General features: G+C 50.5%; 1 protein-coding gene across 5 annotated transcripts in view; it reads left to right on the forward strand.

Annotated features, from left to right (window-relative positions):
• The window catches only part of DNAH17 (dynein axonemal heavy chain 17), a 155,876-nt gene that overhangs the window by 33,405 nt on the left and 103,128 nt on the right, over positions 1-19,343 (forward strand). For all 5 annotated transcript variants that reach the window (XM_017879371.1, XM_017879372.1, XM_017879374.1 and 2 more), the window contains 6 exons: positions 5,071-5,325; positions 7,413-7,582; positions 8,232-8,454; positions 10,870-10,986; positions 11,128-11,214; positions 12,673-12,825. In XM_017879371.1, coding sequence (XP_017734860.1) covers positions 5,071-5,325; positions 7,413-7,582; positions 8,232-8,454; positions 10,870-10,986; positions 11,128-11,214; positions 12,673-12,825 — 1,005 coding nt within the window. The remainder of the gene's footprint in view (positions 1-5,070; positions 5,326-7,412; positions 7,583-8,231; positions 8,455-10,869; positions 10,987-11,127; positions 11,215-12,672; positions 12,826-19,343) is intronic.

Here is a 19,343-nt window from a genome sequence, read left to right on the forward strand (position 1 = left end):
AGGTAAGCAGGTGCAGGCTTATGACTGAGGGTCTGAGGTCTACCCTGATCCTGCCCCCTCCCTTTGCCCCAACCTGCACTCTGCCTGCTTTGGCCTGTGGCTGTGCATATTTGTCTCTGAGCGTTGCTCAAGGAGCAGAGTGCGCTGAGACAAGAGCTCTCAGAATTTCCCAGCTACTGGAAGGCAGTGGTACATTGATGTTGCAGAGGGACGATCAGGCACTGAGAATCGTCCAGTGGAGGACAGAGGTGTCGGACCACTGCCAACCCTGCCCCTGTTCAGAGAACATCGCTCCCCTGTTTGAGGATCCGCATGGAGCTGGATGAGGATGGGCTGACTTTCCACCCGTCCCTGGAAGGTGGCTCGAGCACGTCTCCTGGGCTGATCGAGGCCTTGTCAATGACATCTAAATGGTAAGCCAGGCTCATCCTCGGTTGGCCAAGGGCAGGATGAACTACAAGGTCAGTCCTGGCCTTCTGGCCATACGTGGGACCATCCATTGCTTTTCTCCATTGGTGTTGCGCCCTAACTCGACAAGCGGCTGTTTACCTTTAAATGACATCGTGTGACCTCTAGGACGACATGGCAGCTTCTCTCCCCACTCACATCTGTCCTCCTTCCCAAAGTGGCTTCTTCTCAGTCAACCCTGCTCTGTGTTTCATTCCCTCATCATTCCTCCGGACCCCCCAACACGATGCCAAGAGGTAACCTTTCCCAGCTTCCTGACTGTTCACTCAGTCCATGTAATTTTGGACAGGGTCCCACTCTTCACCAGCTGAGTGCAGTGTGCAATCTAGCTCACTGCACCCTCCGCCGCCCAGGCCTCAATTGATCTCACGCCTCAGCCCCCAAGTAGCTGGGGACTACAAGCCATGCGTCACCAAGCGCCAGCTTGATGATGTATTTTGTAGAGAGGGTTTTGCCATGTTGCCCCAGGGTGGTCTTAAAACTTCTTTATTTTTGTTTTTTGAGACAGAGTCTTGCCTGTCGCCCAGGCTGGAGTGCAGTAGCACAGTCTCAGCTGACTGACAACCTCTGCCTCCTGAGGTTCAAGGCAATATCTCCTGCCTCAGCCTCCAAAGGCTGGACATACAGTGCATGCCACCATGCCCTGCTTTTTTTTTTTTTTTTTATTATTAGTAGAACAGGGTTTCACCATGTTTCGCCAGGATGGTCGTCAATCTCCTGACTCGTGATCCACCTGCCTTGGCCTCCCAAACTGCTGGGATTACAGGTGTGAGCCACGCACCTCGCCTAAACTTCTGAACTCAACCGATTCCCACCTGCCTAGGCATCCCAAATGCTGGATTATCAGTGTGAGCCACCTCATGTGCCAGTCTCAGTCCTGTAATGTAAACACTGATTCTCCCAGTACTCAGGCAATTGACAAATATGCCTTCCACTGTCTTCTGAAATCATCTCTTGCTAAATGCATTCAAACAAGACCACACAGAGACCTGGCCAGGCTCTGGGGAAGGAAGGACAAAGCTCATGGGAAATTTAGCCCCCGCTTAAGGGATGGTTGGAAGGTGGTGTGTTTGTTGAGCATTCTGATTTGTATAGCAGTAAAAAAAAAAAAAAAAAAAAAAAAAATCAGAAAAGACTTAAATGACCTACATGTTTGTGGAAGAGGGGAGTGGCTTGACCAATTCTGGCCCAAACACAGATTCTATGAGTTGTCCCAGCGAGCCAGGGATGGAAAGGTGTTGTGACAGGTTATTAGAATGTTTATCAAGTTACGGGACAATGTTTAGAATATGGTTTCATTTGTTTAAACAAGCAAAAATCTGGGTGAGTGTTTACCAGGATGGGAGGAAGGAGGGAGGGGAGAGGGGTGTGGCTGCAGGCTTTTTCTCTCATGCATTTCTGCATTGTTTGAATTGTAAAATAATGGACACGTATGATTTGTTATAACCAATATTTACAGTGAGATGAGCTGTCCTGTCCAGGAGGGAGGGATGTGCGTGTGCTTGTGTGTGTGTGTGCGTGTGCTTGGATGCATATGTGCCCGTGTACATATTTACATGTGTGGGGGGGAGGCATGCGTGTACAGAGGTGAAGTGAGGACACGAGGGAACAGCTAATGACCTGAGAAGGTCAAGGGCAGCTCCCGAGAGGAGTGGGCATGTGAGCGGTTTCTGGGAGGGCGGGAGGAGGTTTCCATGCTGAGAAGATGGCTGTGATTTTAGGCCCAAGTGCAGGCAGCAAGCTGTTCCAGAGTTGAGAATAGAATCTGCCCCAGTTACACAGACGCTAGGTTAGCACGCATCCTCAGAATCAGTGTGTCCCAGGTGTGCCCCCTCCCACTGTCCCCAAAGCAGGCTGCTCTCAGTCACCCACAGTTGCTGCAGACAGAGCTGCTCCACCCCTGGGCTCTGCCAGCACACACACTCGGGCTGTCTTGCAGACACCCTGGGACGCTCAGGCAGAACATTCCAGAGCTGAAGGGCCTCTTCCCCAGGAGAAGGGTCCCTCAAAAGCCTGCTGGTCTAGCAGACTCTTACCTGGTGCCAAGCTGTGGAAGACAATGAGAGGGTCAGCCATCTAGATGGCTGGGTCCCAGGACCACTTCCCAGAGACCCAGGCACCCTAGCTTGGTGGCAGAGAGTACCTAAGGGATGCTTCCCATGGGTACCAGGGTGGCCAACCCAGAGGAATTGGGGTCAGGACAAGGAGGAGACAGAATGTGGGCCCCAGGCTGCCACAGGGATCTAGAGAGCCAGGCTGCCTACAGGGGAGACCAGCAAGGGCGAAGCCCCCAGGCAGTGGGCCCTGCTTGCCCCTGGCATGCCGGGCTACCACCAGCCCAGCCCAGCCCAGCCGGAACTTGGATCCCACCTGGGGAGATCCAAAGGAGTGCAGGGGACAATCTCGGCTGGAGCAGGGGGATGCCTGGAAGTTACCACACTGAAATCCTGAAGCACCTGCTCGCGCTCTGAACACTGCGCTCCCCACCCTGAGCAGAAAGAGGGGTCGTGAGGAGGGGCGAGAGCCACACGTCAGGCACAGGGGAGCCCGCGACTGAATTCCGAAGCACACACCAAATGCTTTCCTGCAGCCACAGGGAGCTTCAGGCTTCTCTCCCCTGTGGCTTCTTTTCATCCACAGCTTACGTGCAGGGTGGCCCAGCCCAGCCCTAGGGCCAACCTTCCCCTTCCATCCCAGGCCCACTGACTTCACCTCCTCAATCACAGCGTTTCCTTGTCCTAACCCTTACCAACGAGGTCCCCTGCGCAGACAAGATCCCCATGCACATCTGGGCCCGGATGGGGCCTCTCTGCAGCTGTGATGTGGGCTCTGGGCTACAGGGGCAGTCTCCAGTTGTCTGGTACCTGAGCCTGGGTGATTTAGGGCAGGGAAATACTGGCTTGGTGTGAGAGTTGGGTAAAGGGAGTGGTTGAGGATCGGCTGGTTTGCATATGGAAGGCATGCCCCCAGCTGAGCCATCTCCAAGAATTGCCTGGCCCTGGGAAGGGCAGGCTCTTCCTGGCCCCATAAAGTTTGTTTGTTTGTTTTAAGATGTCAAAATTGGGCCGGGCACATTGGCTCACACCTGTAATCCCAGCCCTTTGGGAGACTGAGGCGGGTGGATCACCTGAGGTCAGGAGTTGGAGACCAGCCTGACCAAAATGGCGAAACCCTGCCTTTACTAAAAATGCAAAAAATTGCCCGAGCACAGTGGCTCACGCCTGTAATCCCAGCACTGGGACGCCGAGTTGGGCAGATCACAAGGTCAGGAGATCGAGACTGTCCTGGCTAACATGGTGAAACCCCGTCTGTACTAAAAGTACAAAAAATTAGCCGGGTGTGGTGGCGGGTGCCTGTAGTCCCAGCTACTCAGGAGGCTGAGGCAGGAGAATGGCATGAACCTAGGAGGCGGAGCTTGCGGTGAGCCGAGATGGTGCCACTGCACTCCAGCCTAGACAACAGTGCAAGACTCCATCTCAAAAAAAAAAAAAAAAAAAGTAAAAAATTAGCCAGGTATGGTGGTGGGAGGCCTGTAATCCCAGCTACTAGGGAGGCTGAGGCAGGAGAATCACTTGAACCTGGGAGGCAGAGGTTGTAGTGAGCTGAGATCGGGCCACTGCACTCTGGCCTGGGTGACAAAAAAAATAAGATGTCAAAATTTCATAAGATACAGACAATAAAAATGTGATTAACAAACACACCCACCACCTGGGATTCTCCAGTCCTGTATATAAGCCAATAAGTTCTCTTTTTGCTTATACCAGTTTGGGTTGGGTTTTCTGTCACTTGCAACTAAAAAGATCCTGTCCAGCACTGGCCTTTCATGCTCTCTGCTCTAGTCATTGATGGTAGACTTCTTTTAGTTCCCCTAACTCGCTGCCTCCTCCCACCACAGGGCCTTTGCACCGGCTTTGCTGTTGCCAGGAAAGCCGCTTCTCTTGCTCTTTGTCTACCCATCCATCAGCTCTCAGACCAATGGCCATTTCCTCAGGGCCATTCCCTGACCTGCTCTCCGTTTCACCTGAAGCAAAGGGGTGGAGATGTTTTGTTTCTGTGATTCTTTGATGAATGTCGGACCCCATTCCTGGGCTGTACACTCCCTGCCTGTGTCCCCAGTATCTATCCCAGCATGTGGTACACAGCGAGGGTGAGCTATTGAACGAATGAATCCATGTGTGAGTCATCTCGGGATTCCCCAGACAAACGTCACACTTGGCATATCTTCCCATGGCAGAATATTGCAAATTGGCAAAGGTTCCTATTTCCCATGGTGAGAGCTTGGGCCAGGCACAGTGGCACATGCCTGTGGTCCCAGCTACTTGGGAGGCTGAGGCAGGAGGATCGCTTGAGCCCAGGAGTTCTGGGCTGTAGTGTGCTATGCACTAAGTTTGGCATCAATATGGTGACCTCCCAGGAGCGGGGGCCACCAGTTTTGCCTAAAGAGGGGTGAACTGGCCCAGGCTGGAAACAGAGCGGGTCATCATGAGAGACTGGAAGCCCTTTCACCAATGGAGAGGCACTTCTCAAGGCCGAGAGGACAACCCCTAAATTATGAACCAGGCAACATACCTCCCCTTTTTCCTTCTCCCCTGCCCCTTTCAGATAGACCTGGAAGATAACACAGAGCTCATAGAGATGAGGGAGGAGGTGTCCAGCCTGGTCATCAGTGCCATGAAGGAGGCCGAGGAGTACCAGGATTCCTTTGAGAGGTACTCCTACCTCTGGACGGATGACCTCCAGGAGTTTATGAATAATTTCCTGATATATGGGTGCGCAGTCACTGCGGAGGACTTGGAGACCCGGACAGATGACACCATCCCCAAGACACCGCCCACCCTGGCTCAGTTCCAGCAGCAGGTGCGTGCAGACCTCACCCACCAGCCTCCTTGTCTCCAGAGTTTTCCAGGAGAGGATCACCAGGCTTGCTTTAAAACTTGGGTGAATTGTTTTAAGATGCAGGTTCTCTTGTTACCAGGTAGGGCAAGGCAAACAGATCAGGAGGTGACTGCCATTGGAAAGGTGGTTTGTTACTCACAGTTCCCAAGAAGCAGACATGGCACACCACACAGGCCTGCATGGGGGAGCATCAGGGTCAGTCAGAGGCAGAGGGAGCTGGGGGAAATGGGGAGAGTAAGGAGCCTTTATTGTGGCTTCCAGGGAAGGAATGGGCAGAGGTCACAGGCTTAGGGTTGGCAAGTTTGAATAACTTCAGCAGGCTCTAGGCTGTAGGGGCTGTCTGGTACCTGACTTCGGGGTGATGAGGGCTGAGGGCGAGTGGGTAGCAGCCCAGAAGGTAAAACCCTGTGAGAGCCTGATCAAGGGGACAGTTGGTTGGAGGTTTGGGCTCTGGGTTGGCTCATTTGCATATAAAACCACGCCCCTAGGTGAATATTGTTTGTTGTCTCTCGAAGTCAACTAGGTGTGGGAGGAGCCGTCCCTGCGCAAGGCCCCAGATGTCAGAGTATGAAGAACACAGAAAATCACATCTGTCAGTAATAACCTCAAATGTAAATGGATTCAATTCTCCACTTAAAAGATACAGACTGTATGAGTAGATTAAGGTGACCCCAATATATGCTGCTTACAAGAAACTCACTTCACCTGTAAAGACAGACTGAATGCAGAAGGATAGAAAAAGAGATTCCACACAAACAGAAACCAAGAACAAGCAGGAATGACTATAGTTACATCGGATAAGACAGACTTTATGTCGTCCAGGCACGGTGGCTCATGCCTGTAATCCCAGCACTTTGGGAGGCCAAGTTGGGCAGATCATGAGGTCAGGAGATCAAGACCATCCTGGCTAACACGGTGAAACCTTGTTTCTACTGAAAATACAAAAAATTAGCTGGGCGTGGTGGTGGGCGCCTGTAGTTCCAGCTACTTAGGAGGCTGAGGCAGGAGAATGGTGTGAACCCGGGAGGCGGAGCTTGCAGTGAGCCGAGATTGTGCCATTGCACTCCAGCCTGGGCAAGAGAGCAAGACTCCATCTCAAAAAAAAAACAAACAAACAGATTTTATGTCCAAAACAGTAAAACAAGACCAAGAAGGTCACTATATCATGGTAAAAGGATCAACTCAGCAAGAGGATTTAACAATTCTGCATATCTATGCACCCAGCACCAGAGCACCCAGATACATAAAGCAAACAGTAGTAGATCTAAAGGGAGAGAGACCCCAATACAGTAACAGTTAGGGATTTCAACACCCTACTTTCCGCATTGGACAAATCATCTAGACAGAAAATCAACAAACATTGGAGTTAAACTGCACTTAAGCCCACAGGGACCAAAAGACACAGCTGCAGAACACTTTATCCAACAGCCGCAGAAAGAATGCAGAGAATAAGAAAGCAGTTAACGCACAAACCTCTAGCTCTGTTTCTGTTTCCGAGGCACAGTGAGACAGGGCCCTGTGGGCAAGGGTGACCCACACCCGGGGGTACGTTCTGCAGCACAGGGTTGGGGCAGCGGGAGGAGTTAGAGGCCCCAGGTTGTAAATCAGCACCAAGAAGGATGAGCTAGGGGTGTCCTTTAGGAGCCTGTGACCTGACTCACCTCTTGAAGCTTCTGTCCTACGCAGCTTCAGAAGTCCGGCTGCCGTGACCCGTTCTGCCACAATAAAGGCTCTTTCCTGCCCCCATTTCCCCCGGCTCCCTCTGCCTCCTGACTGCCCCTGATGCTCCCCCGTGCAGGCCTGTGTGGTGTGCCATGCCCCCTTCTTGGGAACTGGCATGTTCTGGGGCTAGACTCGGGCTGGAAGGAACAATAACTTGGCATGAGGGCCCCCGTGTGCCCCACGCTGCCCTTTGCTGACCCTGGTCCCACAGTGGCCAGCAGGTAAGCAGCGCAGGTGCAGTGCAGGAAGCGCCTGGACTGAGCCCCATGCTGATGCCCCCCAAGGCTTGCAGGCTATGACAGGCCGCCGGTGGCCGTGTTTTCCAGATTGACTCCTACGAGAAGCTGTACGAGGAGGTGTCCGAGTGCGAGAACACCAAGGTGTTCCACGGCTGGCTGCAGTGTGACTGTCGCCCCTTCAAGCAGGCCCTGCTCAGCACGATCCGGCGCTGGGGCTTCATGTTCAAGCAGCACCTGAGCAACCATGTCACCAACAGGTGGGCGTCCAGCCGTGTCCTCGGAAGCCCACCGGGGAGCGGCCCTCCGCTTGAGTGGGTAGCATTTGTCGGGTGCCTCCTCCGGGGTAGCAGGGGTGGAGGCCGGGCTCCAAGGCTCACCCGGGCTCCAAAGTTCACCCCACCAAGCGTGAGCAGAAAGGTGTCACCGGGCTGCGAGCAAACACTGTCCCTCCTCCAACCCCAGTGTACCAAGCACCTGCCCTGCCCGGGTGTCAGATGTGGAGGAAACCTGAAGTCTGGCAGGGAAAGCTGGCGCCGAACAAACAGACCAGCAGCCGTGGAATGATAGGCGGCCGTCAGGGCTGTGATGGGCACAGTGTCAGGAGAGAGCACTGCCTGGCTGAAATCCGTCTGGGAGGCTAGCGCAGGCCTCTCTGGGATGTGGCCGTAGCCTGGGACTCAGGGATGGACTTGCGCTAAGCTGCTGAGGCTTGGGGTGATGTCCGGGCACGGGCCAATCAAGCTTGAAGGGATCCAAAGTGGGCAGGGGCACTCCCTCCCCAGCTGGGGCCTTCGGTGATGGCCAGTTGACCTCACCGTGGTCGTCCCCCTCTGATGGGGCTCCGTACCATCAAGGGTGGGCCCGAGGGGGACTGGGCCCATCACAAATGGTCCCCTTGTCCCTTAGCCTGGCTGACCTGGAAGCCTTCATGAAAGTCGTCAGAATGGGCTTGACCAAGCCCCTGAAGGAGGGGGACTATGACGGGCTGGTGGAGGTGATGGGGCACCTGATGAAGGTCAAGGAGAGGCAGGTGGCCACCGACAACATGTTTGAGCCCCTGAAGCAAACCATCGAGCTGCTCAAGACCTACGGGGAGGAGATGCCGGAGGAGATCCACCTGAAGCTGCAGGTACGTGGTGGGTGGGCGTGGCTGCGTCCAGGTGAGCAGGGAGAGGGTTGCAGGAAGCACCACCAAAGGAAGAGCCAGCCCAGCCTCAACCACGGACCAGCCCATCACACACAACCACGGGGGATGCTGCAGGCTAGATCCCCTCTGGACACCAGATCCCGATGGAACGGGGAGGTGCAGGGAAGAGGTTTCCAGGGGACAGGAGACCCTGGAGACTGCCTCCACGGTGACTCCAGTGCTCCCTCCATTCCACTGGTGTTTTGTTGGATTAAAAATGCCTTCGTTATAATCCCAGCACCTTGGGAGGCTGAGGCGGGTGGATCGCCTGAGCTCAGGAGTTTGAGACCAGCCTGGGCAACATGGTGAAAGCCCGTCTTGACAAAAATACAAAACGTTAGCTAGGCGTGGCGGTGTAGTCTCAGCTACTCAGGAGACTGAGGCAGGAGAATTGCTTGAACCCTGGAGGCAGAGGTTGCAGTGAGCTGAGATCACGCCACTGGACCCCAGCCTGGGTGACAGAGATTCTGTCTCAAAAAAAAAAAAAAAAAAAAAAAACCGCAAAGACAAAAATACAAAATCCTCCTGAGTGCCTGGTGGGTGTGCCCAGTGGAGCTGGGTGCCAGGATGGTGAAAAAAGAACAGGGTCAGGGGACCCTGGGGAGGGATTGGGTAGCTGAAGTGGGGGAGGGGCTGGCAGCTGCGTTTGCACAGCACTTGACAGAGAATTCAAAGAACTTCAGCTGTCAGCATGGAGGTGTGTGTGCAGGGCAAGGGTGGAAGGATGGAGAGGGTGTGTCCTAGAGCTGCCCCCAGCCACCTCTAGGTGTGCCCACTGAGGAGACCCTGCTCCCTCCTTTCTTGATTCTGGCCTGGAGTTTCCATTTCCTCCCAGCCCATCCACCCCTCCCCTTCCCCTCCCCCCATAGCCCTGGGGGTGACAAGAGGGAGGGGCCCCGGCCTGGGCAACACAGGGAAACCCTGTCTCTGTAAAAAATTTAAAAAATTAACCAGGCATAGTGGCGCACACCTGTAGTCCCAGCTACTCAGGAGGTGGGAGGATTGGTTGAGCCCAGGAAGTCAAGGCTGCAGGTATCTATGATTGTACCACTGAACTCCAGCCTGGGTGACAGAGCCAAGACTCTGTGTCAAAAGAAAAAAAAGGACTCAGCAGGTTCTCAGCAGTCCCACCCCAAGGTGCTCCAAGCCACAAACGAGGCAACTGGGGTAGTAAAAATGCAGACAGAAGCCACAGAGTCAGCAATCGTAGAAGAAATAGAGAAGTTTCCGCTGTGAGCCAAAAGTTCATGGGCTGGGATTTTTAATTTTTCTTTAAAATATTTTATGGCCCGGTGTGGTGGCTCATGCCTGTAATTTCAGCACTTTGGGAGGCCAAGGTGGGCGGATTACTTGAGGCAAGGAGTTCAAGACCAGCCTGGGCAACACGGCAAAATTCCATCTCTACTAAAAATTAAAAAATTAGCCTGGCGTGGTGGCAGTCGCCTGTAATCCTCGCTGCTTGGGAGGCTGAGGCACTAGAATCACTGGAACCCAGAAGGCAGAGGTTGCAGTGAGCCGAGATTGTACCACTGCACTCCAGCCTCAGCAACAGAGTGAGACTCTGTCTCAAAAATAAATAAAAAACATTTACGATTATACTATTCACCCAAGTGTGGGGAACTTGGGAAATACAAAAACTCATCTGATTGCTGCAGCCATTCTGGAAATGACAACATTACAGAGCTGGAGAAGAGCTGAGCAGTCCCCAGGGGCAGGATTGTGGTGGAGGGATAGAAAGGGGATTCCTCTGTTGTAATGGACAATCCGTATCTTGATTGTGGCGGTGTTTGCACAAATCTATATGTGGGGTCAGATTGCATGGGAGACCACACACACATACACACACAAATGGATCAGGTTTAAACACATGATGAAAGGTGAGTACATTCTCTGGTCTAGTTAACAGAGACACCAATGTCAATGTCCTAGGTCTAGTTAAGGAGGCTGGTTTTGTTTTGTTTTGCTTTTTTGAGACAGGATCCCACTCTCACCCAGGCTGGAGTGCAGTGGTACAATCTTGGCTCACTGTAGCCTCTGCCTCCCGAGTTCAAGTTATCCTCCCAGCTCAGCCTCCTGAGTAGCTGGGACTACAGGCCCATGCCATCATACCCAGCTAAACTTTTTTTGTATCTTTTGTAGAGACGGAGTCTCACTTTGTTGCCCAGGCTGGTCTCGAACTCCTGGGCTTAAGTGATCCTTCCACCCCGGCCTCCCAAAGTGCTGAGATTAGAGGTGTGAGCTATCGCGCCGGCCCCTCCACTGTGTTTGCAGCTTCCCACAAGTCTCTAATTATTTCACAATAGAAGGTTTAAGAAAAGAAACAAGAAAGGAGCCCTCCTCCACCTTCGCTTCCCGCAGGAGCTGCCGGAGCACTGGACAAACACCAAGAAACTGGCCATTCAGGTAAAGCAGAACGTGGCCCCACTCCAGGCCAACGAGGTCAGCATCCTGCGGCGGAAATGCCAGCAGTTCGAGGTATTGTACCTGGGGCAGGGGGCGGGATTTCTGGGGAGCAGCGTGGGGCTCACACACGGCCCTGCGGCATGCAAGCTGGGGCCACCCTTGGGGCAGGTGGCCGCCCCGTGACCCTCTGTACCCTGTACTCTTCTCTCGCAGCTCAAGCAGCACGAGTTCAGGGAGAAGTTCAGGCACAAGGCCCCGTTCTCCTTCAGCGACCCCAACCCCTACACGTCCCTGAATAAGGTATTTTTGCTCAAGGGTAAGATCGGGGGGGTAAGGCTGGGAACCCCACTGCTTTCTTAAGTTGTTATTCTTTCAAGTCCAGAAACGTGGCCTCCATGGGACCGACCTTGGGGCCATGCATGAGTGCTCTTATGTGTACGCATGCGCATATGTGTGCAAGCACACGCGTGGGTGTGTACGTGAACATGCAAAACTAGCAGTCCCCAGACCACGGGGCGTCCCCTCTGTGTCTCGCTGCTCAGAGTGTGGCTCCAGGCCCAGCTCAGGCCTATTAACACCCTGTGTGACCCACAGTCCCTTAGCCTGGCTCTGCCCCCTAATCCCCACTCTGTTCACATTCAGCAGCTTCCTGTCTCCTGGGCTTAACACTCACCTGCCATCACTCCCTGCCTGCTGCCTCTCCTGACCCACCACATCTGGCAGCAGCCACGCTTCACTCATGTTCCCATTCTGTTCCTACTGTCCAAGTTCATGATCACGTCCAGTGCAAATTTACACAGCCCTGGACCTGGCAGCCCACTCAAGCTCTGGCCCAAAAGGCTCTTGTGGGCAGGAGCATGTGGGGGTGCTCGGCCCAGGGAGGCCTCTTGAGGCCCAGCAGGGCCCTCGTCAGTGCCTCTTTGCTCCCAGTACGGTGCCCAGGTACTGCTGGGCTAGCCCTGCCTACACCTCACAGGCTCTAGCAAATGTGAACCCCAGGGTCCTCAGGGTCGCCCCACTCTTCCCCTCCCTGAGCTTCAGCTCTTTGGTCTCCAGCTCTGATCCAACCCTCCCTCATGGCTGTTTCCTCATGTCACATTCCTCAAGCAATGATGGAGATGCAGCCATTCTCTCCCTAGGATCCCAGGCTGGGTTTTCTGGAAAGATTTGCAGTGAGGGGTACCCCGTGCCCATCCAAGGGGAGCTGTGGAGCTCCAGCTGCTGACCACGGCAGGTGGTCCCTGCGTGTCCATGTGTGTGCACACACTCCGAGCCCACCTTTGCCACAGCCTGCCCATTACGTGTCCGTGCAAACACACCCACTAACACCAGGGGCCAACTCTTAGTCGCAGGATTTGTAAGGACACTGGGAATTTTTCCTCTTTGCTACTCTCAATTATCTCATTTCAAAACATTACTTAAATCATTTTAATAAGATAAAATATATGAAAGTGGAAGAAATGCTGGGGAATCAGGAACTCTCAGGAGGAAATGAGGCATTTGTACCATGCCCACTGGGAGTCAGTCCCCACGCTGGAGTGAGTAGAGCTCACCCGCCCTCCCCTGCAGGCAGGACCCAGGAGGCGCTGGGGGATGGAGGGCTCTGTCCTCCCTCCAGGTGGGACACCATTGTGTTGACACCTCCTCCCAGAAGGTTTATCAGGGAGGGCACACTGGAGAGACGAGCAGAACATCGGGGAGTGGGGTGGGGCACCGCTGAGGGTAGGCAGCCCTACTGACAGCCCCCTCCCCACCCAGCAACAAAAGAGCATCTCAGCCATGGAAGGCATCATGGAGGCGCTGTCCAAGTCCGGGGGCCTGTTCGAGGTCACTGTCCCCGACTACAAGCAGCTCAAGGCCTGCCACCGGGAGGTCCGCCTGCTGAAGGAGCTCTGGGACATGATTGTCGTGGTGAGCACAGCGCACGCCGTGTGGGTGGGGCCTGGGGTTCTGCATGGAGCTGCCCCCGGCAACAAGAGGGCAGGCTCCGGGTACCCTTTGGTTATAAGAATGTGACAACAAGGTTTCTAGTGTTGGGTGGAGGCACCTGAAGGGCCCTGAGATCGCAAGGTGGGGTCCCTCTGCTAAAGCAGATATGTTCACCTCTCTCTGTACATGGGTGGGGGCTTGCCTTCGACTGCCCCCCTCTCTTTTGCCTCCCTTCATCTTTTCCTCCCCTCTTCCTCCTCCTCTCATTCTCTCTCACATCTCACCTCTTTTAAAGAAATTTTTTTAAGTAAAGAATACCACTCAGTCTGTTCAAGATGCGCTAACAAAATCCCATAAACTGAGTGGCTTATAAACAACAGACATTTTATTCCTCACCAGTCTGGAGGCTGGGAAGTCCACGATCGAGGCAGATGTAATGTCTGGTGAGGACCCACTTTGTGGCTCATAGACAGCACCCTCTCACTGCATCCTCACGTGGTGGCAGTGGGACGGGCCGGGGGTGAGAAATCTCTCCAGGGTCCCTTTTATAAGAGCATGAATCAGGCTGGGTGCGGTGGCTCATGCCTGTAATCCCAGCAATTTGGGAGGCCGAGGCAGGTGGATCACCCGAGGTCAGAAGTTTGAGACCAGCCTGGCCAACATGATGAAACCCTCTCTCTCTCTCTATGAAAAATACGAAAATTAACTGGGCATGGTGGTGTGCACCTGTAATCCCAGCTTCTCAGGAAGCTGCGGTAGAATTACTTGAACCTGGAAGGCAGAGGTTGCAGTGAGCCAGGATTGTGCCACTGCCCTCCAACCTGGGCAATAGAGTAAGACTCCATCTCAAAAAATAAACGCATGAATAAGAGCACGAATTGCATTCCTGAGGGCCACGCCGCCATGACCTCATCACCTCCCAAAGGCCCTGCCTCCTAATATCACCCTGTCAGGTAAGGATTTCAACATAGGAGTTTAGGGGGGAATATTCAGACCATCAGAGGCTCAATCTATGAGAAAGATTTTGTGGTTTCATTTGTATTTCCTACTGACTAATGATGACAGCATATTTTCTTTTCTAAAAAGTATTTTTGTTTATTTATTTTTGAGACAAGGTCCTGCTCTGTTGCCCAGGCTGGGGTGCAGTGGCACGATCTCGGCTGACTGCAACCTCTGCCTCCTGGGCTTGAGCAATCCTCCTGCCTCAGCCTCGCAAGTAACTGGGACTACAGGATTGCGCCACTACGCCTAGTTAATTTTTGCACTTCTATGTAGAGATGGAACCTCGCTGTGTTGGCCAGGCTGGTCTTGAACTTCTGGGCTCAAGCGATCCATCCATCTCAGCCTTCCAGAGTGCTGGTATTACAGGCGTCAGCCGCCAGTATCTTCTCATGGGCTTCTTTGACATCTATATATCCTCCTTGGTGAACTGCATATTCATGTCTTTTGTCCATTTTCTAGTTGACTTTCTTTTTTAATTGACTTTTTTTTAAGTTGTTTTTTTAATCCAGTTATTTGTATAAAGTCCCTTGTAAAAATAAAACACAATAAAAGCAAACTGAAAAGGAGGGACATGATAAAATTGAAAAAGGAGGCTGGGCACGGTGGCTCACACCTGTAATCCTAGCACTTTGGGAGGCCAAGGCAGCTGGATCACCTGAAGCCAGGAGTTTGAGACCAGCCTGGCCAACATGGTGAAACCCTGTCTCTACTAAAAATACAAAAATTAGCTGGGCATGTTGGCAGGCGCCTGTAATCCCAGCTACTTGGGAGGTGGAGGTTGCAGTGAGCCAAGATCACACCATTATACTCCAGCCTGGGGAACAGAGTGAGACTGTCTTAAATAAATAGGTAAGAAAAAGGAGGCTGGGTGTAGTGGCTCATGCCTATAATCTCAGCACTTTGGGAGGCTGAGGCAGGTGGATCACTTGAGTTTAGGAGTTCAAGACCAGCCTGGGCAACATAGCAAGACCCCTGTCTCTACTAAAAATACAAAAAATGGGCTGGGCACAGTGGCTCAAGCCTGTAATCCCAGCACTTTGGGAGGCTGAGATGGGCAGATCACGAGGTCAGGAGATTGAGATGATCCTGGCTAACACGGTGAAAGTCCGTCTCTACTAAAAAAAATACAAAAAAACTAGCTGGGCGCCTATATTCCCAGCTACTTGGGAGGCTGAGGCAGGAGAATGGCATAAACCTGGGAGGCGGAGCTTGCAGTGAGCTGAGATCCGGCCACTGCACTCCAGCCTGGGCGGCAGAGTGAGACTCCGTCTCAAAAAAAAAAAAAAAAAAGAGCTGGGCATAGTGGGTGTGCACTTGTGATCCCAGCTACTCAGGAGGCTGAGGTGGGAGGATCACTTGAGCCCAGGAGGTGGAGGCTGCAGTGACCTGCAATGGTGCCACCGCACTCCCACCTGGGCGATAGAGTGAGACTCTATCTCAAAAGAAAAAGGAAAGAAAGGAAGAATTTAATGCTTTTCCTCAGTGTCTTCCTCGGTCTCCTCTTCACCAAAAGAGCTTCTAGCTTTTCCATCACTTTTTCGGCATTGTTGTTTTTGCCCGGTCCTTTCTTTTGTCTCTCTTTGATGTCTTTTTTGCATTCTTTGAACTTTGGAATTTCTGTGCATGCTCAGCATTCAGGACGCGGCTGGCCAGCAGCCCTGGCTTGGGCGTTCACGGCTGAATTCGGCGTGAGTGTTGCAGACCCAGGCACAGTGGCTGCCTGCGTTGGGCTTCAGCTCCATCATGGGCATGACTTAGGGGCTGGCAGATCTTCAGGGTCTTGTCCCTCCTCGTGGGACCCCTTTCTCCTTGTGCTTCAGGAGCTTGACGTTGCCAGTACCTCCACCCTTCCATTCCGGGAGATTGTTCCCTGAAAAAAATCAGAAGAGTTTCACCCACATTTTAAAAAGTCCCTCTTGCTCTTCCTCTAGCATTTTAATTTCTTGCTCAGGAATAGAAGCTATTGGCTCAAACTGAGGGTCCTGGTTGGACTTGTCTCCACTCTCAGTGGAGGTATTGGTGGTTCTCGTGAGTGGCCTCGGTAGCCACCATGGTGGCCGTGGCTCGGCTCAGCTGGGCTGGGTTCTCCACAGCCACTGGGAGCTCCTTCCCTCTGCAGCCAGCACCTCCCTCCCACCCAGCAACCAAAACTGAGTTTTTTTACTGTTAAATTTTGAGAGTTCTTCATATGTTCCAGAAACTAGCAATTTGTCAGGCTGTGGTTTGCAAGTAATTTCTCCTAGTCTGTAGCTTGTCTTTTCGTTCTCTTAATAGGGTGTTTCTCTGAGTAAGAGTTTTTGTACAATTTTGGTTTTTTTGAGGCGGAGTCTCGCTGTGTCACCCAGGCTGGAGTGCAGTGGCACGATCTCAGCTCACTGCAACCTCCGTCTCCTGGGTTCAGGGATTATCCTGCCTCAGTCTCCCGAGCAGCTGGGATTACAGGCGCCCACCACCACGCCTGGCTAATTTTTGTATTTTTAATAGAGATGGGGTTTTGTCATGTTGACCAGGCGGGTCTCAAACTCCTGAGCTCAGGCAATCCACCTGCCTTGGCCTCCCAAAGTGCTAGGATTACAGGCATGAGCCACCATGCCCAGCCAGTGTTAGTATAATCTTTAATTAAATAAAGTTTTTAATATGAACCTTGGATATAATCCATTTTATCAATTTTTCCTTTCATAGATTATGAACTCTTTTCCTAGATCCTACAGATTTTCTCCTATGCTTTTATAGTTTTCTATTTGTCTATGAGCCATTTTGAGTTAATTTTTGTATAAGGAGTGAGGTTTATTGGGTTAAGCTTCATTTATTATTTTTGTTTGTTCGTTTATGGATGTCTAATTGCTCCAGCACCGTTTATAGACAAGTCAGTCCCTCCATTAAAAAACAATTTTTTTTTAAATGGAGTCTCACTCTTATCACCCAGGCTGGAGTGCTGTGGTGTGACCTCAGCTCACTGCAACCTCTTACCTCCCAGGTTCAAGTGATTCTCCTGCCTCAGCCTCCTGAGTAGCTGGGTTTACAGGCACCCACCACTATGCCCAACTAATTTTTGTATTTTTAGTAGAGATGGGGTTTTGCCATGTTGGCCAGGCTGGCCTTGAACTCCTGACCTCAAGCGATCCACCTGCCTCGGCCTCACAAAATGCTGGGATTACAGGCGTGAGCCGTGGCACCTGGCCCCGCTCCATTTAATTTATTTTGTATCTTTGTCAGAAGTCAGTCGGGCACCTAGTGTGCTGCTGTTGATGGGTTCTGTGCTCTGTTCCATTGGTCTTTGTGTCTATCCCTCCACGATACTGCACAGTCTTGATTACTAGAGCAATCTAGTAAGGTTTGTTATACAGAGTGATTCCTCCCACTTTATCCTTTTTTGTCAAAATTGGTTTGCTCTTCTAGGATTTGTACTTTTCCATATGAATTTTAGAACAGGCTTGTTATGCTTATAAAAAAGTAAAACCTTATTGGGGTTTTTATAGGAACTGCATTAAAACTATTAATCAGTTTGGGGAGAACTGACATGTTGACTCTGTCTCTCAGTCCCTAATGTAGTATATCTCTCCATTTATTTGGCTCTTCTTTGATTTCTTTAGTCAGCATTTTGTGATTTCATTTTGTAATAGCATTTAAGATCCTATACAAGTTTTGTTACATTTATACCTTGTATGTCTCTCCTTTTCTTGTTAGAAGTGATTGTATTAATAAGTGGCATTGTGTCTTAAGTTTTAGTTTCCACGTTTGTTTGGGTATATACAAATGTGAATAATTTTTGTGTGTTTGTTTTTATCTTGTGACCTTGCTAAACTCACTTACTAGTTCTAGGATGGCTTTTTTAGATTCCTTAGGGATTTTGTACATAGACAATAATGTCATCTGCAAATAGGAACAGTTTTATTTTTCCTTTCTATTCTGTATGTCTTTTATTTCTTTTTCTTGCCTTATTGCGGTGGCCTGAACTTCCAGTACTCTGTTGAATAAGAATGGTGAGTTCGCACATCCTTGCATTATTCCCAATCTAAGAGGAAAACCACTTTGCCATTACGTATATTAACTGTAAGTTTTCAAGTTGAGGAAATTCTATTCCTTTTGTTTAGACTATTCATCATGAATGGGTGTTAGATCTTGTCAATTTTTTGTGAGTCTCCTGATATGACTGATTTTTGTTTAGTCTACTAAGATAGTGGATTATACTGACACTTTTTTTCTTGAAACAGTTTTGTTCTATCGCCTAGGCCTGGAGTGCAGTGGCATGATCTTGGCTCACTGCAACCTCTGCTTCCCAGGTTCAAGCAATTCTCCCACCTCAGCCGCCTGAGTAGCTGGGATTACAGGCGCCCACCACCACACCCAGCTATTTTTTGTATTTTTTAGTAGAGACAGGGTTTCACCATGTTCTTCAGGCTGATCTTGAACTCCTGACCTCAGGTGATCCGCCTGCCTCAACCTCCCAAAGTGTTGGGGTTACAGGCGTGAGTCACCGCACCCGGTCATTTCCATGAGATTTTTAGTCACAAATTCAATTTCTTTAATGGCCACATAGGCTTGCTCATGTTGGTCTGTTTCAAATTTGTGAAAATCTTGGTAGAGAATTTTGGTAGCTTGTGGTTTCTGAGGAATTGGTTTATTTCTTCTAAATTGTTTAATTCAAGCATGAAGCTGTTTATACTAGTTCCATATTATCCTCTAAATGGTTGCAAGTTTGGCAGTGGTATCTTCTATTTCATTCCTAGTATTGGTGATTAGTGTCTTCACTCTTTCCATCTTTGTCGGTCTTACTAGAGGTTTATAAACTTTATTGATTTTTCAAAGAACCAGATTTTTGTTTAATTTTTGTGTTGTTTTATTTTAAATTTCATTGGTTTCTGATCTTTATGATTTCGTTCCCTCCTTTGCTTTGGGCTTATTTTGCTTATTTTCTAGTTTATTGAGGTGGAAACTTAGATTATTGATTTGAGACCTTTTCTCTTTTCTAAAGAAAACACTTAGTGCTATCAATTTTCCCTTTCTACATTAACTGTGTCCCACATACTTTGATACTACATTCAAAGTTCTCTGTGTTTTTTTATTTTGAGGCTTCCTCTTTGACCCATGGATGATTTAGAAGTGTATTTTAAATTTCTAAGTGTTTTAGAGATTTTCCTGTTGGCTTTCTATTATTGATTTCTAGTTTGATTCCATTATGGTCAAAGAACACACTGTATATAACTTTCATTATTTTAAATGTATTAAGCTTTATTTTATGGATCAGGGTATAGTCTGTCTGGGTGAATGTCTCACGGGCACTTGAACAGAATGCGTGTTCTGCTTTTGTTGGGCGGAGTGTTTTTCTTTTTATTTTTTTTATTATTATTATTTTTTATTATACTTTAAGTTCTAGGGTACATGTGCATAACGTGCAGGTTTGTTACATATGTATACTTATGCCATGTTGGTGTGCTGCACCCATCAACTCGTCAGCACCCATCAATTCATCATTTATATCATGTATAACTCCCCAA

This window comes from Rhinopithecus bieti, unplaced genomic scaffold, assembly GCF_001698545.2.
Source record: "Rhinopithecus bieti isolate Rb0 unplaced genomic scaffold, ASM169854v2 scaffold_9899, whole genome shotgun sequence".
NCBI classification, from domain to species: Eukaryota; Metazoa; Chordata; class Mammalia; order Primates; family Cercopithecidae; genus Rhinopithecus; species Rhinopithecus bieti.